This window comes from Gymnoscopelus microlampas (genome assembly GCF_963454915.1).
Source record: "Gymnoscopelus microlampas genome assembly, chromosome: 3".
NCBI lineage: Eukaryota > Metazoa > Chordata > Actinopteri > Myctophiformes > Myctophidae > Gymnoscopelus > Gymnoscopelus microlampas.
The window spans coordinates 24190088-24216399 of NC_139940.1; the positions used below are offsets into that span (position 1 = coordinate 24190088).

At 40.6% G+C, this 26312-nt stretch overlaps 2 protein-coding genes across 3 annotated transcripts; both read left to right on the plus strand.

Annotated features, from left to right (window-relative positions):
* The first annotated feature begins 6117 nt into the window (after positions 1-6117).
* LOC311042500 (protein rapunzel-like) lies at positions 6118-9682 on the plus strand. 2 transcript variants are annotated; one of them, XM_084053275.1, is made up of 2 exons: positions 6118-6262; positions 7928-9682. In XM_084053275.1, exon 2 carries the CDS (start codon positions 7996-7998, stop codon positions 9178-9180), a length of 1185 nt encoding a protein of 394 aa, XP_083909401.1. In that variant the 5' UTR covers positions 6118-6262; positions 7928-7995; the 3' UTR covers positions 9181-9682. The 2 variants fall into 2 exon arrangements, with proteins under 2 accessions (XP_083909401.1, XP_083909402.1); XM_084053276.1 differs by having other exon boundaries at positions 6222-6257.
* Positions 9683-9976: 294 nt separating this feature from the next.
* On the plus strand, positions 9977-16946 carry rpz4 (rapunzel 4). Its single transcript, XM_084053277.1, has 3 exons — positions 9977-10057; positions 14031-14094; positions 14568-16946. The coding sequence occupies exon 3, from the start codon at positions 14600-14602 to the stop codon at positions 15782-15784; it is 1185 nt and encodes a 394-aa protein (XP_083909403.1). The 5' UTR covers positions 9977-10057; positions 14031-14094; positions 14568-14599; the 3' UTR covers positions 15785-16946.
* Positions 16947-26312: the final 9366 nt, after the last annotated feature.

Sequence of the window (26312 nt, forward strand, 5' to 3'; positions counted from 1 at the left end):
TGCGTGCGTGCGTGCGTGCGTGCGTGCGTGCGTGCGTGCATGCGTGCCTCAACTTGTAGCAGAGCAGGACACTTAAACACAAACGTATCCTCTAGAGCAGATAGGACTGAGCTTCTGCTCTTCTCTGGAAAGTCCTGCCCCCCTGCATCATCTTTCCATTTCCATCGCCAACACCCTGCAGATCCTGTTCCAACTGTTCCAACAAGAACCTGAGTGATCCTGGACAGGCAGCTGTCCTACACAATGCAGCGATCACACACTCTTGTAGGTTTGCACTGTACAACATCTGGGGGATCAGATCCTTCCTCACCTAGGCGTCTGCCCAGCTAATTTTCCACGACTCATCTGCTAGATCCCTGAACGCCTGTCAGGCCCAGGCCAAGGGGCCCAAAGGTCAGGGGGATCCTCTAAAAAATTGGGCCAACTGAGAGAACCACTGTTCCAGAGCCTGACCTTGAATTTCAGAAGCTGAACCAAAACGCCCTACATACAGAGGTATATTTTATGAAGGCAACTGAAATCTCTGAGTACACTGCTGGAAAAAAAGTAGTTAAATGATTTGAGGTTTTCTGAAAGTGACTTTCCAAGTTCTCTTTCTTACACATCACTGCAAAGTTCTAGTTGATTAAACAAATACACACTTAAAATACTGATGACAGCACTAGTTTCATGTACGGTACAAATATGTATGGTTGAGATTTCACTTCCCTCTTTCATTGTCAAATGATTGTCAAATGATTTGTGGTTCAGACAAACCACAAATCATTTGACAAGACTTCTCCAGTCGTCTAAGATTGTGTGTTTCCCAGTTCCCTTTTTTAATCATCGCTGCTGCCGCATACAGTAGTTGTTACTGATGAGTCAAATACATTTCCCATTCCACATGATGAAAACATTTGTTGTATTTTTTGTCTCATGGCGTCTGTTCCCAAACTCATTCTACTGATGTCTCATCGCATTAGTTGTGATTGAAACACAGTAGTAGGTAGCCTAATACTAAACACGTCGATATGCTCCCCCGATATGATTAGTTGGGGTTCAGATTCAAACAAGCGAAAACCTGAGCATGATAATATGAATGGATGTAATTGTCTGGGATTTAAATAGCGCTGCAACAATCAATTATGTTCTTAGTAGTTATTCTATTGATACATTTTCAGAATAATCTAATAATCGAGAAGCGCATTTATATAGCATATATATAAACAAATGTATTACTCACTTAGCATTATTTTATACTTCGTCGCACAAGACCTTCTGTGTTCCCTTCACTGGCTTCATGCTGCTCGCACTCAGTTCAGAACACTGGTGATTACCTACAAGGCAATCAATGGCACGGCACCCCTTACCTTCAGGGAGGTAAGGGGTGCCACGTTTCAACCTTTTAGGCCTTCATCAGGATATGATCCACCCACCTACTGTACCCCTTACCATTCTCTTAGATAAGCTAACACAGGACTTTAGCTGATCTAACAGGAAGTTAAACACCCTGGCCACACACTCCAAGCATCCTAGAATCTTCTTCCTCCCAGCTCCTCCTGGCTTCCGAACTGTGGATGAAAGCTCACACATCCCCCGGGCCCCTAGCACCTTCTCATCAGCTATTTATCTCTCTCTCAACTGTATTTCTAGTAATTTTAGCCCACATTGTCTCATGGGAGATGTTCAAATCTAGGATGATGGTCTCTAAGACATGTCTTTACTGCTAACAACTTTCTATTTGTGTTACTGTCATGAGTAAAAGACTATAATAAATAATACTCAGCTGCTGGCCTTAGATATCTGCACTGGATCTCTGAATGAGTGAACATGTGTACTGTCTATCAGTAAATATAAATAATCTACAGTGAATAGATTAATGAATATGTATTTGCAGCCTATCAAGAATGACAAATATATAAATCTGAAATAGAGCTGTGCATGAAACCGGATGCCTGCAGAACATGCCAGTTATTAGAGGTGGATTCTGTTTGTTATGTCTTACTGTAAGCCATGAGTACACATGCCATGTTTGATGTTTGCTCTGCATTGCCATACAGGTTTGCTGTGTACCTACTACCTACGTTGTGTACTTTGATGCAATTTGTAATGTGTGCCAAGGCCACCAACTATCTAATCAAGACACCGTCATTAAAATGAGTCTTGCAGGATGAATGCAAGTACCGACATGACTGGTCGTTTATATGGGGGATTCTGTTTGTCAGAAAAATATGACTTCAGGTTCTATGTTGTCTAGATAACTGCATTGTCCCTTGGCTCAATCAAAAAGAAAAAGGCACTGGGTGGTAACTTTGCTGTAGAATGTAGAATCACATTATAATTAACTTTACAATGGTATTATGCTACTGATTTCAGGAAACTGCTTAGACAAGCTGTATACATATACCAGGCTCGCTAGCTGACTCAACAGTTACCGGTCAACTAGAAACTTGAGGGTATTAATGAAACAATGCTAGAGCTTGATCTAAAGGCCTATAGGAGCTCAAATAGTATGAAAAGTTACAGTTTGCTCTTGGGAAAGTTTCCAAGGCTTTTCTTCCACGGCAGTAAAATGTTACATGGAAATACACACACACACAACTGAACAAGTCATTTAAACACAAACTGAATCTCTAGAGCTCCTCAGTAGCCATGTATTAAAAACAGTTTTTTGAGGTGTGAATAAAATATTTGATCATTAAGCAAAGCATTAAGGAAAGATTGTTCCCTATAGATAAATAAAGAGTTAAATACACACACGCACACACACTTTCAATTCTGTGGCTTAACTGTATTCCTAGGACCTGTTATTCCAGCCCACATTGTCCCATGGGAGCAGTTCAAATCCAGGATGACAGTCTCTAAGCCATGTCTTTAGTGGTAACAACGTTCTATTTTTTGTGTTACCTTGACTCATTGCTGCAATGCAACTACTGCTTAGTGTTTAACTGCCATCATGTGACTTTTGGTATTATTCATAATAATCTGCTTACTTTAGGGAAATCTATAATTAAGGCTATATCTACAGTATAGAGATGGTATTTACTTTGTGGACCTAACGTTATTTCACCTTATTTGAGTTTCCATTCATTTTGGCCCTGGCCTCCCTGGTTGGCAGAGGGAAGGTAGTGCCCAGGATTACATAGACAATTGGCACTGGGTGTAAAAAATGGGGTTACATCGGGGATAACATTTTTTAGAGATTGAATACTTTATTAGTCAGAAATGTAAACAGTACGAAGTACAGTCAGACATTAGGCTAAAATGATAACAGAAAAAAAGTCCTGGGGACTTGTTTCCATTGTGGTGAATTCCCACAAACACCCAATACAGTAGTGTACTGTATGTCCACCAACAGGCTATATCCTTTTCAACAAGACAATTGACCCTATTCACATGGTGGCCATTTTGCTCTACATCATACTCTACATGATGTAATGATGTAATGATACAATCAATTATAGTTAAAATTATATAGTTATAATTATAGCAGAAATGGTCAATGGCCTATATATGGAGTCACATGATACATCTTATTGTACCACCTACAGTTCAAGAGTTATAGGGCACAATGTGAAGCGGGCTGTTATAGTGCCACCATGAGGCTGATTTGAAACAAGGGGGGCTCCTCCTTGGGCAATTGCAATTATTAATTGCAATGCGATTTCCGGGGGGGGGGGGGGGGGGGGGGTTACCAGGCTAGATCGGCCCAGCTGTGTCAGAGATTATCTGCGCGCGCGCACACACACACACACGCACGCACGCACGCACGCACGTACGCACGCACGCACGCACGCACGCACGCACGCACGCACGCACGCACGCACACACACACACACACGCACACACACACACAGACAACTGAACACACAGCCTGTCGGCTTGGTCCACCAAATCATGATGTGCCATGGGGGCTTTTCCTGTGAACTGAAGTGACATCTTGTGGCGGGGAGGAAACACTAGCCATCAGCCAAGGTCAAAAAGATCAAACATGGTCAATAGCTTGACTGCATAATAAGGCGATCCATCATTTTATCATTTAATCCCAAAGGCAAAGACAGCACAACCTTCGGGATGGCGTTAAGTCTTGTGAGATAAAACTGTTATTAATTGCACTGGACACAAAGGAAGTTCAAGTTCAAGGTGTTTATTGTTGCACACACATACAATCGGTAGCAACATTGCAGGCAGTGAATTCTTGTACTCCAAGCTTGTGTGGTAACTGTCTGGAAAAGAGATGAGATAAGACTTGAATAAGTTGAATTACAAATGAGTCAAGAGGATGCATGTCCTGCTAGGATCAACACAATGTAAAATACCTGCCCGGTTTTAGCCAGAGGCAATTAAGCCGCCAGTTTTTTATTTGATCATACACCACAATGTAAGAATGAGTAAGTATTTTTAGAGGTTAGCGGATACTTGGAAGTATTTTGAGTGCTACAAAGCTACAAAGGATCATCAACAGTGTACGGTACCCAATGAAATACATGATAAATAACACTAAATAACTATTCACCATGAACACGAAATCACATCATGAGAGGGAAACTTGCATTTCAACTTCTCCACACATCTAAATGCTGACAACAGGAAAGTTTACTTAGTGTGTCAGCAAGAAAACAGTACCACAGTGCTTTCTGGCCCACACCTTCTGACAGCCGCTTGTGATTACCTTAAATGTTTTCCCAGAGTTTCACCTGGAGAGTTTGACCACATAAAATGAAAAGCAATGCGTCTCGTTAAAAAAAGGTACGATGCTTTTGATTCTGCTCTCCAAACTGCAAAAAGTGTGTGTGTGTGTGTGTGTGTGTGTGTGTGTGTGTGTGTGTGTGTGTGTGTGTGTGTGTGTGTGTGTGTGTGTGTGTGTGTGTGTGTGTGTGTGTGTGTGTGTGTGTGTGTGTGTGTGTGTGTACAGTATGTGTAAACTGAAGTATGTGTTTCACATAAGAACCATGTTGCTTGGAAAGGAAGGAGATGAAAAGTAAAGTACTGTAAGAGAGCAACACATGACACAGAAGACAGGAAGTGAGTTCTTCCAGCTGGCTACTATCATGCTTCGGCCTCTGCTGTGAGTGTGTTTACCAGTGTCAGTCTGTACCAGCCATCACGCCACATACCGTTGAGTCCCTGCGAAGCCTATTCTCCGCTTTCTGATGGCAACGAGTTAGCATGGTGCGAGATCTGACAGCGGGACGACACAGGGAGACCCAGAAACAGGGCGGTACTACTCGTGCACGCCAACCCCTCTTTTGACCAGCTGACCATTAACGTTCAACTAATGTCCCTTCCTAACCCTTAATTCCTCTTTCTGCGTCTTTGACGTTCGTGTTCCTTTAAACTGATGATCAGATCTGCATCATCAGGCTGTGTGTGCGTGTGTGCGTGTGTGCGTGTGTGTGTGTGGGTCATGGTCTACTTTCTGAAGCACAAAGGCGGTAAGGGAAGGCTGGTGTGGTCCCAGGAGACACAGAGGTCCTTTCACTGGGCTGCGCAGCACTGTGACAGAGTGATTTTACTGCTGCTGGACAAAATGTCAACGCTCTTTACTGGAGCTGGGTCCAGTGACCAAACGTTTTCCCTCAGTTGTGATTCTGATTCTGAGGATTCTAAGTACAGTAGTTCAACCCATCTCAAATGTCTCATTTTAATTTTAGTTTTTCATTTATTCATTGAGACAACAGCACTGTGAATTAAACATCAGGTGACAAACGCAGGAGATGACTTTGTCGAGCACACTTGCTCAAAAAGAACAGTAACCATGGCAACTTTGGTGGAGACACAACAAGGAGGGTTTTGTGCATGTGGCACAGAGCCGTTTAGCTGCCCCTGTGTGACTGCTCTCTCTTTTTGTACTCCCTCTACCCCCCCCCCCCCCCCCCCCCCTCTCTCTCTTCCTCACCCACAGAGAGAGAGACATAGAGACTGAGAGGAGAGAGAGAGAGAGAGAGAGAGAGAGAGAGAGAGAGAGAGAGAGAGAGAGAACCAGTATTTTCCCAGAGTGTTGTGGTGTCCCTGCATGGGGAGTGTTTACAGGATGTTATCTGTCTGTGCCTGGCCCCCACCATCTCTCCGAGTGGGTTCCCGTGGAATGCTTGGAGGGGATGGAGGAGTTCCAAGGGGGAGTGACGAGAGAGAGAGAGAAAGAGAGAGAGAGAGAGAGAGAGAGAGAGAGAGAGAGAGAGAGAGAGAGAGTCTATATATACATCTCATGCAGGCTAGTACTCAAATGATACAGCTAGACCTTTGGATAACTGGACTGTATCCACAGCATTGAACTTGTGAGGTAAGTTTGATATGTTGATGTGCTTAATTATTATTATTATTATTATTATTATTTGACTTTTATGCATTAAAACAAAGAAATGTAAATTGTATTTAGAAATGTATATTTTGTTTGGTTAGATTTTATTATCACTATGGCAAACAGACCTTGACTAAGAACTACAGTATGGGAGCTTGAAGACCTTTGATGACATGACTTCTAGAGACATCCATATCTCAATTTGACTTGTTTGCACAATAAAATTCTCATTATAAAAACAAACAGCTTAAATTCAAGTAGAGCAGATGTGGAGATCTTATTGTCCACGGATGTGGTATGGGTGATTTTCATGACATGAGGATGTGGTCTCCATAAGAGCTCAATAGGTTGGTACTGCCACCAGTTAAGTGGAAAGTAACGGATCATAATGGTGTTTTAAGCAGCACTTATGTGAAAAGCCAAGAAACATATCGCACTGAAGGAGAGGCCAGAAGTTATCTTATTGGGTGGTGTATCAACTGATACTCACCTTTTAAATTTAATTTCTAAACTGCTTGGATTTTAGCACAAACAAAGAAAATCTATCAGTAAGTATTTTTTACTTCATAGTGTTTTTAAATGTATTTTATAATTGAATGCCTTTTGCTCAAATTGGAAAATTAGAATTCCAAATTCCATTAAAGCTACGTCTTCATATTTTTTGATCGGCTAGCTCAAATAGGAATGTGAGAAATTGTGTAAGCAGTGATATTATCTGACTACACGAGGCAAAATGTAATTAGTGCAGTGATAGTCCTTAGGACAGCTTGTAAAATGACACCATTGATCTCAACACTGCAGCAATTACTGGTAAGCCTGTGATCTGTGATGTTCAAACCTGTATTTTTCTAAATAACTTGTCATCACACCATTGTAATAGCAAATACAATTTGTGTTTCATATTTTGGTTTGGTGATTTGGGCTTCAATCATAACATCAATTATTGCACACAAAAAAAAAACAAGAGGACTATGGTTCTTACCAGAACAAGTGCAGTTGTGGGGGTTTTCTTTTCTCAGACTAGGGTGTGCCTTTTTCTGAACTGGATATGGACACCAGGGAATGATATATGTGTGTGAGCTCATCTCTCTTGTGTATTTTACATTGAAAACTACGATATAGTCACCCAAGTAAAGCCCCTTTATTTCCCATGTTGCGAACATCTGTGTTTGCTTTGGGTCTTGGCTATTGTTGGAGCAGTATATTACATCCCAAAAGGCCAGTACTGCAGTGTTGCGCAATTTTGATGTCATTTAGCTTGTGTACACATACCATGTTTGATATTTGCTCTGAATTGCCATATGGGTTTTCTGTGTACCTACTGTACGCTGTGTACTTTCGTACAATGTGTAATGTGTGACAATGCCACCAAAGGTCTAATCAAGTCCCTGTCATTAAAATGAGACTTGCAGGGTGCGGCATGAAACTGGAGGCCTGCAAGTACTGACATGACCGGCCGTTTTTTTATGGTGGGGTTTTGTTTGTCAGGAAACACTTGTGAAAATATTACTTTAGATTGAATGTTCTCTAGATACTGAACCTGCATTGTCCCTCGGCTTCGTAAAAAAGAAAAGGCAATGTTGCTGTAAGCCATATAATCACACTACAATGAAGTTTACAGTGGTTTTATGTTTCTTCTCCTTTCAGGGAACTGCATAGTCTGGCTGTTGACATACCAAGTTTGGATTAGTAAATCTCATACATATTATCTAAAGATGACCAGTGTGGCAGATTGGCTCGTACAGAACAGGGGCAAGATTGAGAAAGGTGTGGAGATCATGGGGCAAGCTTCTGAGGTTCTGGCAGCCACTGTGGGCCAGCTTCACCCTATCTTGGAGGCTGTCTTTGTGGCCTCAGCTGAAATCCTTAGCAACCCGGATGGGCAAGAGGCTCGCTACCTGACTGAACAGTTTGACCAGGTCAACCAGAAGCTTGAGGGTATCCAAGATGAGATTGATAAAATTGCGTTGGAGCTTCAGAAGTCCTCCATGAACAGGCAGAACTTTGATCAAGAGGCCCAGATGCTCAGCCAGTATGAAAAGTTCCAGGACTTTATCAAAGCTAAGCCTAAATTTAAAGAGAAGAAGATGGAGAAGTTCCTCATCCAATATGAAAACACAGGTCGTGACCTGAATTTAGATGCCCTGTACAATTCTGTCACCGGAGAAAACATGTCAGGAGATCCCATGCTGGAGACAGTAGTTGCAACAGAGCAGAGAAACAGGAGAGCAGTTGAGGATTTCTGTGCGAGTCTCAAGAAGCTTTTCGTGGTGGGCATCATTGCAGTCATGGGCCATACTGCCCTAACGAAGGGGGTAGTTGGGGATGACATGGTGAAGAAGTGGCAGGAGCGCATGGAGGATGTGGAGAAGCGTATGAAAGCTGCAGTGGACGACTGCATTGAGAACTTTGCAGATCAAGCCAAGCTGGACATGGAGCACCAGCTTCAGCAGAAACCTGGCAGTGTTGACCTTGACTTCACCAAATCCCTTTTGGATTCCCTCATTAAGAAATATGACTGGGTGAATTGGTCCATCAGAGTCTTCAATGATAAGGAGCGCATTTTCTTCTTCAACTGGTTGGCAGGGAAGAAATACCATGGCAGTGGGGGAGGAGCCAACTACTTTGATGTGTTGACCAAGAACAACATCAAAGTGGTGATCTCTTTCAGTGTGAACCCAAAGCCTATCAACAAGAGCCAGATTCAGGAGCAGATTGAGAGGCAAAAGCTGAAGGGGAACATGATGGATGTGGCCCTATCTTTGAGCACAAGCTTCCCCAACTGTTTGGTACACGCTGTCAGCCACTATAAGGAGGTGGTGGAGACCAACAACTTCCATGAGGATTGTTACTACTATGGAAAACATAAAAGAGCCTACCTCTGCATTCACCCTGAGTAGTGCACACTTCAGAGTAATGCAGATTGTTTTAATGGGGAAAGTACCAAATACAATTCATGAATGTTTATACCTGAATTGTAATGTTATACAGTATGCTTGTAATCTGTTCTGTGTTGAGGCTGGAATGTAAATTGCTGTCTTTCTTTTTTTACATTACGATTATAAATGTATATTTCTTTTCTCTAGTGATAAAAAAATATTATTCTTGTGTGTTAATTCCTTTTTTTACTCTTTTTTTTTTTTTTTTTTACAACAAATTCACATTTTTGCATCTGTGTTTCAGTTGATCAGAGCCTACATATCTTAATGTAATAGTGTTCAGGGTTAGGGAAAACCACATATTTCTATTGACAAATACTGCGATAAAATGAGTTGCATTCCAAACATTCAAGCTGCTTACATGCAAAAGATTTAGGGCAGTACTAGCAGCCTACTGCAGACAATCTTCTCATATATTCTACATTTTTTCTGCCTTAATTTGTAATAAACCAAATGTATTAATGATTTTTGCTATCACTGGTCTTCATTATACAGTTAGAATGATAATTGATGTTGCCTTCAGATAGCTACAGACTAAATAGGCCTACTGTACATGATAATGACTGAAACCTCTATTCCTGTGATAGGCGTTTTACATTTGGTTGCCTGTCAAAACGTTGTGCCGTTTTATTTCTGAGGGACATATTATTACACATGTGTTCACCATAAGCTTCGTAATATTAACACGCATATATTTATCAAATGGGTGGAGGCTTCTCGTTTAGACCATCTGGGCATCAACTTTTTTCCACCGCCCTAGTTTTTACCCCGTGTCACTCACTGTGGGTGTGCCTCTCTGTAACCCGAGACACAATAGCTGTTCCGCAAACTTTCTAAGGTGAGTCCATATCAGCTCAGACTATTTGTTTGTAATTGTAATAGTAGGCTACTATTATGGGACTCAAATATCGTCCTCCTAATTTTCAAGGATAAAGATTCAATGACCATGTATGTTCTGGTCGAGCTCGTTGGTTACATAAGCGAGCCTAAAACTTTTTGCACGACAGATTGTGCGTTATTCTCTTTGAATATGATATAGTACAGAGCAGACTGTTCGTTGTTGACATCTCTAAGTAGATGTTTATATGACATAAGTTAATGTATGGGCTGCAAACACGTTTGTTATGTAAAGGGCGTTGGTTAAAATAACGAGGAAAAGCATTCCGTTTTCATCCAGGAAGTGTCCCAATTTATTAAAGACGTAGGTGGTGCGTGTGTAACAATACGCCATCTTAATGCGATGTTTGTTTATAGCTCGCTGTTTTAACACGGGTCAAATGATACAATTAGAGCCCTTGTTTTGAGTTGATCGATATGTGTTCCATTAGGGAGACGCATTAACGGAGCGTTAAGTTGATCTTGACTTCCATCTGAGCTCAGGACAATCTCTCTCTCTCTCGCGTTATTATGATTCCCACACCGCGTCGTGGCAAACCCGCTGAGCGGGCGCTGTGATTGGTCAGTAGTCGCTGTGATTGACAGTTCTCGTTTTTGCTACTATGCCTATACCTAACCTCAACCCTAACCCTAACCTCAGTAAAACTATGCCTAAACCTAACCCTAACCCTAACCCTAACCTCAGTAAGACTATGCCTAAACCTAACCCTAACCCTAACCCTAACCTCAGTAAAACTATGCCTGCCGGGGAGCCAATCAGACACGTAAGGCGGGTCTAAATCCAGGACGCGGCGTGGGATTCATAATAACGCCTCTCTCTCTCTAGCCACTTGTCTCCTCCTCCTCCTCCCCAGGGCGACGGCCTGTCATGAGACAAGTCCAGACATGAATATTGAATAATAATTCAAGTTTTTCCTTCGTTTTATACCAGTGGTTCTCAACCTGTGGGTCATGGTTTGGGATTGGGGTCCCCAGATGACAGTGAAGTGACAATTTAAGGACTTTTAAACAAACTATACTATAAAAGCTGGTCAAACATTGTCCAATTTGTCAAATATATAAGAAAGAGGCAACAATTGTGAAAATAGCCTATCTACAAGCTCACCACGCTCAGCTTGTAGATCGGCTATTTTCACAATATTTGTCTGTGGAACCGAGGCAAACTAAATGTAATCTATCAACTCCTATAATTCCAAGTACTTGTCAGGGTGGTGGGGGGTCCCCAGTTAAAATATGATTACTATTTTGGGGGGTCGCGCGTCACGGCCTGAAAAGGTTGAGAACCACTGTTTTATGCGAACGATGGCTGAAATTAATAAATGACAGATTGTAGGACCAACATGTTAACTTTCAAAGTATTCGTGCGGCTGTATTAGAAGTGAAAATGGACCTATATATTTTATGGATGTTTATTGATATTCGTCAGTGGTTCTCTAAACGTATGGGGTCCATGGACCCCCAGGGGTCCTTGTGGGTGTTCCAGGGAGTCACCAGCTAAATGATTGACAGTTAACATACAAGGTCTAGTGAATCAGAGTTTCACTGTTATCTCTACACGTAACACACCTGCAGTACATGGACTGTAAAGGAATTCTGGACCATATCGGACCAAATCATGTCTAGCGATACTCTCTCTTGCTCTTAGATTGCAGCATTTGTTTAATGCATATCAAATTGGGACTCCAAATATTTAAAAAGGTTGAGAATCACTGTAACATTGTGTATTTTGTTATGTCATGGAAATTATATAGCCTACTGTCAGCATACAAACACATGATGCTGTTTGTATGCTATTGTTGAATATAAAAGGCAAATCCCACTGTATACGTGTATATGGTTCTTGTTAGTGGACTGGCATGGCATCAATGATTCTTTATACTGCAAATAAGTCCATTGTCTCTGAAAATGTGAATTCTTCCAGGCCAGCACTTCCTCCTAGTGGAATTATATACTGTCTGTAATGTCTGTGTGATGGTGCTTCACAAGCACTCAGAATGCAGTTAAACTACCCCTGGGACCCTGAGAGTGAGAGAGCACATCAAACCAGAAATATCTCATTTTTAACATGGCCTAATCAAATCACTAATGCTCCACCAACATGTATATAGGTTAATGTAAAGCAGTGTTGTTGATATCATCTATTCACAATTAGAGAGAGAAGGCAGCCTTCTCTGACAACTGTAAGGTGTGTGATGTATGACGTGGAGAAATGGATGCCCTGTCACTACAATCTGTGCTATGTGAAACCCCCCTTGGGACAAGCCTCAGCAGATATACCAGAGAGCTGACAAAATAGTTTCCATTGTCTGGTTGCCATGGTTACTTGCTGAGTTGCAATGGAAAACTCACCCTTGCCCAGCAAGTTTAACCTCCTACGGTTAATCACTTCCCACACATGCTGCTCCGTCTTTGATTGGACTGGACTGCACTATCGTTTAACCCATTAGGACATGAGGCCAATTCTAAAAATGTCTTTAAATGCTATCAGTTTTCAAAAAAACGTATATTGCTATATCAGTGGTGCTCAAACTTTTTACCCCCAAGGACCCCCAAAATTATGTGTTTGGCCGCGGACCCCCATCTCAAAATATTGTGTTCCAGGGACCCCCAGAAGTAAAGATTTGAGTTAAAAATGTTTGCTTTTTAAATATATTTTTCACTATTTTTCAAAAATAGCAGATCTACAAGCTCATGAGCTTGTACATCTGCTATTTTGAATAGACAAAGTATAAAATAATGGAGAAAGTGGTATACAAAGATGTTTTCCCGGTTTTAATGGGTTAAAGGGCAGAGGAGATTGGTAAACGTAGGCTAGATCCGTTAAAGGTCAGGGTATTACCTCTCATTGCACTTGCATCAGACTGGACAGGAAATCATTATAATGATTTATTATCAACCTATAAATGATTCGCATGTACCAGAGATGAAAACAATCAAATTAAAGATGTAACCATTTCTTTTACAAATGTATTCAACAGATGACACATTCCAAAGGAAACGGGAGAATTACCTATATTTAAAGACAAATTAACAATGCCCTCACATTTTATATTATGTAACAAAGATGACAAGAAAACTGAAAAAGAGAAACGTACAGTATGGTGACAGAGAGGAAGGAGCAGCACCATGTTTGCTTAAATAGATGACACGTTTTAATGATGTAATGTAACTCCCTCCATTTGTATAATGACTTTCCAAAATGTAAAATGTTTTTCTGACATGCTGAAGGACAAAATAATGATTCATGTTAGGCTATGCGCCTCCACCTTCACACTGGTGGAGGAGAAGAGAAAGTCAAATCCATAAATTCGATAAAGTTCCGCACAGCAGCATGCTGATCCAAGACGTTTATTCTAAAATGCTCCACGTATTTGCCTCCATTAAAACCGGGAAAGCATCTGTGTCAGTTTTGTGTTGGCTATTCAAAAATAGCAGATATACACGCTCACAGCGCGTCACTTTGTGGTGCACTGCAAGCTTGTACATCTGCTATTTTTGAACATTTTTGAAAAATCTTTAAAGTGTGAGAACTACTAATTTAGAAGGCATTTGTAGAATCGGCCTTGGATCTTAATGGGTTAACTTTACAAAAATAAAGACATTTATGCTGCCTAGTAGCTACCTTTTGTTTTGTTATTTTCCACATGGTTACTGTCACAAGGAATGCTGTGTATATCCTGACGTGAACTCCGCTGAAATTGATGATGTAAAACTAGCAAATTCTTTGTTTTAGATCACTGACAAACATTTTGCAACTCCTGCATGTAATTGTACCTTACTGGTCTTCTCTCACTGGTGGATTCCCTTTGTGTTGTTCATGCATTACTCACTGGGTGTGTCCAGCTACAGTCCCAGCAAGCTTTGCATGTTCTACACACTGAAACTCAATGTTTGTCTCTGTCTTTCCTTATCAGCATTCACTGTGAAGACTGAAGAGCAAGACAGCAGGCCAGAGTCCAACTGTACCTCGATAACTCTGTAAGTAAAACAAGACAGTATTTGTGCTTTTTACTTTAATCTAAATTATGGCTGGAACTGTAAATCATTTCCTTTGTGATTATTTGATATTGTTTTTTGTTTCATTCTTTATATATCAACGAATCAATGCAAAAAAAAAAATCTATTCTTTGATAATCAACAACATTGATTAGTCTAATTAACCACATTGTGACAAAAATAGCCGTTCTACAAGCTCACAACTTGTCACATCGTGCGTCACGATCTGCTATTTTCGTTATTTAAAAAAAGTTAAAAAAGGGACATTTTATATTTGCTAATATTAAAATCGATTTTCGATTATTTTGTATAATCGATTAAATTGATTAGTTTGATTAACTGTCAACATTCCTATTCTAAATGTTTACTATTGTACTTTCAATCTGATTTGTTCTGTCATATCTTCAAAATCACACATAGCTGCTTCTAATGTCATAATTTGTTTGTGTTATTAGATTCTCCTGTGATTCTCACCGTGTCAACAAAGATGGCTGACCAGCTACAGAAATTTGTTGCAGAGAAGAAGGGCTTGGTCGAGTCTGTGATGGAGGTTTTTGAACAAGGAGCTGAAGTAGCAGCCAGTATTGTTGGTGACCTCTTCCCTGTCTTTGCCGTTGCTGCACCAATTGTAAGGTTGTGCTTGGAAAATGTGGAGAGCAAAGAGGCTGTGTTCATGAAGGAGCAGTTCCAGAAGGTGCGTGATCGTCTGGATGTTGTTTCCGAGGAGATTCAGCGGGTCTCTGATGAGATCAAGAAAAGTGGTGTGGATGCCCAGTACTTCTCAGTGGAGGAGAATATCACTAACCAATTCCGGAAGTACATGGACATTCTCAATGCCAAGCCCAAGTTTCGGGAAGCCAAGAAAAAGCAATTCCTGGATCACTTTGAGAAGACCGGTGGTGACAAAAACCTTCATGTCCTCTACAACGCAGTGACAGGAGATAACTTTGCGGGTGAATCTGTCCTGGAGATCACTCTTAACTATGAGGAGAAAAGTCGGCGAGTAATGGAGGACTTCTGCTTCAGGTTAAAGAAGCTCTTCTGTATTGGTATCATTGCCCTGATGGGCCACACTGCCCTAAAAGGGTATGATGATGAGGTGGAAGAGCTCCTGAAAGCCTGGGGCGAGAAGATGAAGGATGTGCAAAACAAGATGAATACTGTCATTGAGGACTGCATTGTTAGCTTTCCCAAACAGTCCGAGCTGGATTCCCGTCGTTTGGTCAGAGACCATTCTGACTTAACCAACCAACAGCTGGCTGATGCCATCATAGAGAAGCTGAAGAAGAAGTATGACTGGGTGTTTTGGTCTGTTCGCATATACAGGTCGCCCTCAGGGTTGTTTTCCAAAAGGGGGGAATTCCACTGTGGAACAGGGAAAAGTCGTTTCCAGGTGCCTTCAAGCGATGAGAAATTAAATATTATGGTATCCTACAGTGCCTCGCCAGAGCCTGTGGACAGGAACAACATCCAGCGTCTGATCCAGGGTCAGAAGAAAGCTACTCTGGTGAGTGTAGCAGAACTCCTGTTTGCAGAGCTGCCTGGCCCCTGTGTGGTCCACACGGTCAAGACCTGCAAAGACCTGGCCTGCTCTTGGAGCTTCACAGATGAGCTGCACTACTGGGAGGAATTCACTGGGAAGAACTTCTACGTCTGTGCTCACTCTGCTTGAAGTTTTGATGAGCTCAAAAAGGAGCACGCTATACAATCAAACTAACAGGCTTCCAGAGCACCTTTGCCCACTTTGCTCTCATATAGCAGAACAATAATACAACCTTTTGCTTCAATGTTTCTATGTAATCAGTGCATCGCTTTCCCCCAAGAAGATAACAGACATTTACCAGGACCAAAATAGTGTCAATGGGATTCCACCTCATTAGAGAACACCAAAGGAACGCTTTAAATGGGGGAAAAAACAAATGAAAAAATAAATAAATATATATATATATATATATATATTTTTTTTTTTTTATGTTCAATTATATTGAACATATTTTTATTTTGTTGACCACTATTTTACGTATACTGTATATTTTACGTATATAAGTGCTGTACAGTTTTAACATCTCACATAGTAAATGCATTTGATATATAGTTGTTTACTTCCACTTACAATGAATTCAGTGTGCCTTTCTTTTCTTTCTTTTGTTATCGTCACTTTTAAGCGATAATTCCATTACATTTGCTCCACCTACACCAAGGGCATGTCAAGGCTTATGTTGGTATGAAGATCGCAGGAATGTCTGTTTACTGAGTAATGTCTAGAACAGGTGTCACATCTTTACCTGTGATGTTGTACAATAGAGAGTGGAATGTAAGTCTTTTTATGAATATTTGAATCCACATTGTGCCTCTATAAAAGATTATAGCAGTGTAATGGCACATGTATCCTCTTCTTCTTGTCCTTAATTGTAGATATTTGCATATCATATCACATCTTGTTTATTGAGATGATTTTTCTAAATTCTAAATCTAAATTAAATAAGATTATTTGTTGAAGTGCATTGGTACTTCCATACTACAAGGTGTAGGCCTACAGTAAGGGATACAAAAACATAGGATAATCCAATTAGCTAATAATTCAATTGGCTAATGTTGATTCTATGTTTCTGTCCTGCCCCATTGAGTAGGAACAATCTAATAATATTTTATAGAATGCTTACATTGTGTTTTTTCACTTTTCATATAATGGGAATTATTTTACGATACAGTACAGTATCCATGACCCATTACAGATACTACATCAGAATATATCTGCTATTATGCCTTGAATAGGTACAAGCACAATGCCAATGAATGTCCCAGTCTTTACAAATAAACCCAGTTTTATAACATTTCATTGTGTGGTGTGTTTTTAGGAAAGCTAAGCAGACCAGTTAATCCTTTGAGAAATGATGAGCTGAAGTGATATTGTTCTAAATGCATTCATACCCATTTTAGGAGTGTACTTAATTAACAACAGAGATATGCAGTGGTGTAAAGTACTGTACTTGAGTACAATTTCAAGGTAATTTGACCTTACCTGAGTATTTCCATTTCTTGATACTTTATTCTTCTACTCCACTACATCTCGGAGGCAAATGTACTTTTTACTGTATATCCAAAATAGCCGATCTACAAGCTCGCAACACGTTGCATCCCCACACGTTGTGAGCTTATAGATCGGATCTTTTCAGATAGTATAAGATAGGAAGTTGTTAATGATCTATAATTATAGCCAATATAAAATGATAGTTATGATTCTGAAATGGGTATTCTGCATAATGAGTACTTTGGCAACTTTAAGTATATTTTGTTGCTATTACTTTTGTACTTGGACTTAAGTAAGTCACTTGAATACTAAGTATTCTTACTGTGGTATAGTTATACTTAACTTAAGTCAAAAATCTGAGTACTATGTAGTTCCTAGGCAGAGATCTGCGTTCGACATGCCCCTGACTGGCACCTGCCCCCACAATAATAGTTATAGGTATTAAAGACATAAATACATGTCGTTATTATGTGAATTAAATGCAAAAGAGAGAAAGAAAGGCTTCCACCTCATTACACATCCATGTCACAAACTCACTTATGCCAGACAGAACTCAATATGGGCAAGCAATCCCAAAATGATGTTGGCAAAATAAATGTGTCTGATATTAAGCTCCTGAAAGCCCATGAAGGCCATAAAGTAATTGCTCTCTTGTTATCTTCGTCTAGTTGTATCCTATCTTCATTCCGGTGGTATCCTCCCGTCGGCCATAGTAGGTTCCTGGGGGCCTGCCTGTGGGTAGTTACTTTAGACGGATCTGACCTTGGTCGGTGAATCAACCCTCCTATGAGCAGTTTGCACAGGCCAATGTGAATGGTCTCATTGTTTTCTGAGAAATTGTGGATGCAAATTCTTGCCCTTGATTCATGGCTTTCCTTCACCTCTTCCTGGGTTCACTGGGGACCTGGTATGTCCCTTATCTCCATAGCTAGAGGAGGGTTGCTCAGGACCATTTATTGCTGGTGGCCCCCCATCCATCGGCTCCTTGGAGTAGGTGGGGGAGGCATTCCGTGTTGCCAGTTTTGAGGAGTTCTGTGTCGTAAGCCTTGGGGAGCTCTATTGGGGCGACCTCTGTAACCTCTCCCTCTACCCTACCTTGAATACTTGGAGTATTGAAATACGGTAGTTTCACCCTGTACTTGACAAACAGGTTTTCCTAAATTGCTTCAAATGGGGATCAGGTTGGGGGGTACTTGACTGGTACATATTTGAGAACCACTGCTCCAGATTCTGTAACAAGAGAGAACATGCAAAATCACAGTAATTGCATCAGCACTGAACTGATTCAATTCAATAGCAATTTGTCATACAGACAGACTTTATTTAGTGTGTGTGTGTTTGTAGGGGGTACCCAAGGGCATAGGTTTGGTTTCAACATTTATAGGAAATAGTTTTCCCTTGCTTAAAGCTGCACTATGTAACAACCCTAGTCTCCTGTGCAAGTGCTGACATTTTTACTACTGATCGAACAGAGCCTGCCTGCTTGCTCAGTAGAGAAAATACATTTTGACCTTAAGGTAAAAATTTGTGTCAAACCAGAAACAGGATTGTGTCAAAGGTCATGTCCAACCTAGACACAGGATCTAAATGTCTCAATAGAAGAGCAGGGAGACCAAATACAACCACCCCAATTGTATAAGACTATACGTTATATTGTTTTCACATATTCTACCATACAGATTTGGCAAAATGACATTTTATTCACTAAACAAAATGATAGAGCTTCGTAATTTACAACCAATTTTATTACGGGCCCAGAAACAACTTCCTATATATGAGAATAGAACATTAGCCATTGAGAGACCTCATCTGAGACCCTGTCTCTCCCTCTGTCTTCATTCTGTTGCTGTCTGACTGTGTCTAAAAGAAAAAAGATCTGTGGTGGAAGAAGTATTCAGAAATATTACTTAAAGGACCACGTCACCCATTTTCAACCTATCTTCATGTAATTGGTTGATTATAATATGACATCTTTGTCTACAGTTGTGTACTATTGTGGACAGTTCAGAAACCCGTCTACCAGTGAAATCATTGATGGGGAATCAAAGCTATAGAAACTACCGGCTTTCTATTCCTGGAAAGTTAGCTTGCTATTTGTTCTTGTTTGAAATGTCCAAACCTGCCTAGCGATGATGTCACAGATAGGCGGGTTTCTGAACTGTCCACAACCCTCCTCTGAGACACAGACCGAGTAGACAAAAATGGTACCATATTATTATGAGCATTAGTGAGAACAAATTATATGAAGACTTAGCCTGGCATGGCCAGACTAATCTGCCCTGGCAGTCTCAGATTTGTCTGGTTTCCAGACTAATGAAGAATAGGTTGAAAATGGGTGACGTTGTCCTTAAGTAAAAGTAGCAATACCATAATGTAGAAATAATCTGTTACAAGTAAATGGCCTTATTAGTACAAACGTACTGGCATCAAAATACCTATACTCACAGTACCAAAGTAAAAGTACTCATTATGAATGGCCCGTTTCATAAATGTTTTCAAACATACAGTAGCCAAAGGGCTTAAGTTATTAAGTTCAAATAATTGTAGAGGAGGAAAAACTTTAAAGTAAAATATTTTCCTCTGAGATCCAGTATGGAAAAATGGAAATACTCAAGTAAAGTCAAAGTACCTCAAAATGACTTGAGTACTTTCCCCCAGTGGAATCATTTTTTGTAAAAGCCTTAACATGATCAACATTACAGACCACTTTCAAACTAAACCCTTCCTCCCATTTCTGCTCCACTTCTCTCTTTTCTGCCCTGCTGATTGTACCAGCATCCTTCTATAAATGGATAAAATCTTGTGTGCGTACCTGTCCTTCACACATCTCGAGAACCGCCCGACCGATCGACTTCAACCAAGGGAGTGCAGTGCCTGGCTCGAAGTCGGTTGGATTGGCAGTTGTCCAGAACTGCAGATCTGCATGCAGCCAGATAAACTAGCCTGTCTTGCACAAAATCATGCAAGTAGCTAGTTTTCTAGCAAGCTAAAAGTTGACTAACATTAGGCATTATGTTGATGTAAGCCTATGGTGACACTAGCAGCTTGTTTTTGTGTGTGATATAAATGAACTGTATTGCAGTAACAGCCAAGACCACAATTATCCGTCAACACTTTCATTTTCTAATGTTAGATGAAACCATTCTACATGCAGGCTTCTCCTCATGAGATGAGATAATGCTGGGATCAAGGTTAGGCTACATGTATAGGCCTATATTAGTTTATTTTGTGTGACAGCCTGTGACAGTAAGTCCAGTTTATCTACACTGCAGTTAAATCAGGCAATCACAATGGAAGAGGTGGACCTGGAGTCCAGACATTGCAGATTAGATAAGCTGATAGGAGAGTTTGCTGGTTGTTTCTTGCTGCTGTTATTTTCATTGTCAATCTATCAGCCCTCACACTTTGGACGAGAGCCCACAATCTGAGGGGGTTAAATTAGTCACATTTTAAGGGGGGAAATTACACTTTCTGTAGCGTGTCGAAATAGCAGAACTACAAACTCACAATGTGCAACACCGTTATGCGACAAAGTATGAATTGGGCTTTAGGCTTGACATGATGATGCCAAACTGTCATTGGTCAAGGTTAGAGTGGCCCCACTGGAGCAGTTGGAGGTTATTGTATGTATCCTCCCTGCTATTGTAGTAAAATGTTAACGTTTTCAAGACCAGTGTGGTGAACCGGAGATACTAGCCTACTCATTTGACTCTCCTGTTTGATTTTCAGGAGTCCTTGATAGAGAAAGTAAATGAGTAATGCTCTCTGTTCCCCTCAACAAGTAGTGTTTAGGCACCAGCACTGAGCAGAATGCTTGAACCTTACATTTGTAAGGAAAATAAAAAGGATTTCAAAGCCTTAGGGTGCGGTCCCACCACACTTTTATTTTATCTCTGGGGCGGAATCTGCTTTGTCAATGCAAATGCGTGGATTCTCCAGAAAAATGTGCGAGACCATGAATCCACACATATGCATTGACAAAGCATTGGCAGATTCCGCCCCAGAGGTAAAATAAAAGTGCGGTGGGGCCGTGCCCTTACAGATGAAACTGAGAAAAGGAATGCTATGGCTTGCTAGTTTGGAAACACCCACCATGCACTGTAATTTTGTGGTTGTGGTCTTGCCTATTTTTAGTAGATTTCTTTGCCTGTAAACACATGTGGGTCAATATCCTAACATTGAACAAGTGCACCAACAGCTGTGTGTCAAACATACTTTTTTTTTGTGAACAGAGTAGTATAGTCATTTCATTTTGGGCAGTTACAGAGGAATCTCTAACTCTAATCTATCTCAGGAGACATACAGTACTGCAACCCTAGTGGCAAACTCATATTTAAATTCCGCACTGCATGCTTTTGATCTAGTAACCATCTGGCAACTTGTGATATCGTCACCTTGCTAAACTAATGGCCTACGTTATTTTTTAGGAAAATGTTATTTCTGCCTAAGTCAGCTCCTCATGACACTGGCCACCTCTGGTAAAATCGCCCATCTCCTCCTAATTGAAAAGGATCATGCTGTTCCCTCCCCTTTTAGTATAATGGCCTAACTCCCTAGTGTGACTTAAGCAAAAATAGGCAACGATATGTCAACTTGAGATTGATATTGCTTTGGTGAAAGCCTTAAACTGAATTTATGTTCCAGTTGTTTGAAATCAAATCTACTATTAGAGCACGTTATTAAAAGATAGTGTCTGGCTTAGTATGCAGAACAGGAGATGACAAAAGCAAATCAAGTTCAGTGTGGAAGTGTGCATGCAAGCATGCTGTGCGTGTGTGTGTGAGTGTGTGTGCGTGTGCGTGTGCGTGCGTGCGTCCGTGCGTGGGTGCGTGCACGCTCGCGTGCGTGCGTGTGACACACACACACACACACACACACACACACACACACACACACACGTTCACATATTCACGCATGAGCACTATTTTCTGATTGACCATACTGTAGATTAGTGGTCCAAAATCATTATCTTTAAGTCTCACGAGAGACTAAATAATGAATTTTCCCAAAGCATTTAAAGTGCCCCAGTGTCTTACATCATCAGACTGGAGGCGTGTTTGCCTCACAAGCCAAAATGATCTCCTGATCAAAAGATTGACAAGCAAGCATGTCAATCTTTTGATCAGGAGATTGGCTGACTATACTAGTTTATGTTGATTATGTCTGATAGCTTTCCTCTGCACAGGGATTTAACAGAGAAAGCTGATCAGCCAGATTCAGTGGATCTGTATTGCGCTACGTCAATACAGCTTTGTTAGCCTAATAATGTTATCTGAACACTTAAGTTTTTTTAATAGTGTACAAACAGGCAGATGTAGACCAGAGCATAGGAACTGGGCCGTTGTAAGTGATCTGAAGAAGTGTGCTAGGAAGCATAGAACAATCAAATGGCATGAAGGAACATTTGAATGACTCCTTGGTAAATGTCGGATGGATGGAGATTGGAGATGTACTGGAGACCAATGGTGGTCTAGAGAGTCATCACAGCATCTTGAACCCCAGCGGGCCTAGTCTGGGGGGAACATTTGCCAAAGACATTTGGTGAGGGGAAAAAAGCGCTCCAACTACATGTTTTACTAAGAATAAAGGGTTTAAGTGGCTTATCTTTATCCATGTTTCTGCTACCATCTCCAAGGTGTCCTTATCCTAAATAATATCATATAACCCTTAAGTCTTAGTCATTTTCAGCCAATTAAACTTGCAGGTAGAAGGTTTTCCACTGTGCTTTCAGTTTATCTTTGTTTATCCTCCATCTTCATAGGCCCTCTGAAGCCACCCTCTGCTTCTTGCAGGTGGAGCCATGTGGGCTGACCATATAAAACTAGTGAATAGGCAAAGAGATGCTTTTAATCAGACCAGAATTACTCTTCCATGAATATGATTTGGCCACACAGTCCTGCATTGAGCCCGGCCCATCAGGTGACCTTAGGAACGCAGAAAAACATCACGAGGCAACGAAAAGTTTCAGCCGCCATGCAGGGATACATTGTACTCCAACTCGCCACCTCTCCGTAACCCTTAATTCGGTCTCAATGGAAATAACATTCATTTTGTCCCTGAAAAAAGTGGGCACAAATCTTTATCAGGTGGTGGGCTCCAGCAATTTGCTGGCTGCATCACAAGGGCCTGACGCTCACCGCTGGGAGGAGCTGAGCATAGGAAGGGTTTCTGAGATGTATCATGTGCTCTGGACACTGGATTTATTACAAATTAGATGGTAGGAATAGAATATATTTGGTTCTGAACAGGAGGAACCTGACGGCGTTCATTGATGCTTGAAGGAATTGAGGCAAAGCATCACTGGAGATGCCTCAAAGAAAACTCGATAAAGTTAATTAGTTGCCAAGCTCCTCCTCTGGCCTCCAAACATCAAAACATGTTCAGGGACAACCATTAAGTCATTTAGCTCACAGTAGATTCTTCCCATGCCATTTGATGTTTGGAAGTTCTGCCAGGGTTGCTGGATGCTGGTAGGCTGGTGATGATGAAGATAGATTGGCCGAAAGATGAGACATTCAATAACTTTTTTGCATTTTAAAGCATTATGTATTTGCTTGTACTTAAAAGACAAACAAATAATGATAGGGTTTTTGTTTGTTTGTTTGTTTGTTTGTTTGTTTTTTACTTTTTGGGATATCCCAGGGGACCTACAGGAAAAAGCAATCTGTTTCAAGAACATAACACTGTTTTGTCTGTATGGATTATACAACAGACATCATCTCTTCCATTTCCCCAAACCAACCAAAACCTTTCAAAACCACGTACTGCCACTTAATACTGACTAGAAGAAAATCTTCAGAGAAGGAAAATGTTATGACTTTGGCCTTTTTGTTTTTTGTAAACAGAGAAATGGAATTTGTGAGGCCTTGAAAATGGTAAGCTCTTTGGACTTTTAATCTGCTCTCAGATAACGTCTGCACCACTCATATTGGTCACATTGGTCTCTCTTTGCATACCAGTTTTTGTGCAAGACCCGACAAGCATATTTGGCACTACCATCAGACTACACGCAACGGAATTCTATTCAATGGAATTTTCTAGTTTCTGTCACCATGAGCTGTTGTCACTCATACATTTCAGACTTTCTACCTTTCAAATACTGAGTTAACGGTGTCCTCATTCTTGCTCCACTGTGCTGTAGTAACAAAAACTGTTTCCAGGACATGGAAAACTATATTCAGGTAACTATCTCCACTTCTCCACTCAGTTATGATTAACAAGCTGAAGCTATTGATTTGTAAATGTCCTGTGGGTAACAGCAGTACGTGGTGTCAGGACACCTTAAATAACCAGTTCTCTCTGAAGAGATCACTAACACAGACACACAACAGAATTTTAAACATTCTGCACACCCTCTCTGGCAGTACATGATTAACTACTGTAGGTAACATATGGCAGTGGGACAATTGTAAATTAAAGGTTAGAGAAGCAGGTACCAGACTATACATTTGCTGCTGTGAATCTGCAGGAAAGGACTGGAGAAATCATCATGAGAAACATTTGACAATCTGTTAAATACTCTGGCTATACTGGACACAGCCTTGAGTTCACTGGTGTGAATTTGTAGGAATTCAAAGCTTGTGTAAAAAAAGAAGAAAAGAGCATGCAAGCTTGGGCAACCCTCTCTAGATAAATAAATGTCGTAAGAGATACAGGTTTCCCATTCAGGACTGATACTACATGGAAAACACAGACATACCTGTGGTTAAGCCTTGCCTTTGAGCCGCTCTACCTGCTTTTGTTACTTCATTGTGCTACAGAAATTCTGACTGCATGAACAAGTCTAAGTGAAGCACCTGTTGCAGACACTGGATTAATGTTACAATAGTAGAGCTTTGTTTTTAATATGCACAATGTTTGGCAGGTGCATGCCTGTTTATTGCATATTAACTGAACAATCACACTGGAGTTTCCAAGACAAATATCTCACATAAACAAAAGCACCCACATACAATACAGGCTATGTTTGTCTAAAATTATAACTACATTAATATTAATAATAGGCACCAAGACATTGGTATGAGTCACTTGTTGCCTAGCCTGGGTATACCCAGGCTTTTTTTAAATCTTGTTGCCGAACAGGAAGCTGTTGGGTCTGTTGAGAGAGATAACTTGACATAAGGCCCCATGTGTCATATATTTTTGCTCTTTTTCAGCATGTTAAGTGGTATTTCAATCATATACTGTATTCCTGTCTATAGGCTACAGTGCTGTTACCAAAACAAATATTTCATATTTTGAAAGGTTAATATTGTGCAATACAGAATGTATTTACATATACTGTATAATCCCCAAAATTTAACTTCTCAATGTTTTTCCGTCCGTCTGTTCAAGCAAGATATCTCAAAAGCTACTGGCTGGATTGCCATGGAATTTCCTGTGCACCTTCATGCACTTAAGAGGATTTGGTCAGCCTTACACAGTATCTATTGCCAACCTTAAGGTTTCAAACAACTCTGGTCTGGTTCGGTTTGAGCAACACAACCTGTAGTAGGCAGTAGTGGGGCTTTGGGCCCAAATGTATTGTGCAGGAAGTAGTATTTCTTTCCACATACTGTGGATATCATTGACTTTTTAGAACTAAAATGTTATACACCAAGTTAAAAAAAACTGGGATTGGACTGAAAATCGGCCCAAAATTTGGAGATGACTGATGTCATAGTACTGATATCATGGATGACTGACATCATAGAATGGCCACATTTGCCGTCTGAGATCCATGGAAGCCATGCTGTCTTGTTCTTTTGTCAGTATGATATTTAGAGTAGATCTGGCCAACTGTGTTCTGATGTATGTAATTCTGCTCTTGTTTGTATGATGAGAAAATAAATTCCGTGAATAATTATTAAAAAAAAGTCTAAAGAATGTCTTCATTGCTTACGGTAGTGTTAACTTTCAAGATCAAGGGATGTCTGGAGGGCTCAGCCAGTAAGAATGTCAACCATAATGCAATAACTGCAACCTCCCTGGGATTCCTGGCCATCGACCTGCATTGCATTTAATTGCTGTTGCTTTTTTGTCTCTTTCCACTGACCACTGTCCTGTCCAAATAAATCAATTGCATTAACATAATCTTAGAAACACACTTGAGTTCAAGGACACATTCAAAGAATGTGTATGCTTGCAGTCAGTCTAATAATCCTAGCAAAAGTGATAGTGATCTATCTAC

Excerpts from the sequence above, each read along its gene's own strand:
- LOC311042500 (XM_084053275.1), top strand. The coding sequence starts at position 7,996 with ATGACCAGTGTGGCAGATTGGCTCGTACAGAACAGGGGCAAGATTGAG.
- rpz4 (XM_084053277.1), top strand. The coding sequence starts at position 14,600 with ATGGCTGACCAGCTACAGAAATTTGTTGCAGAGAAGAAGGGCTTGGTC.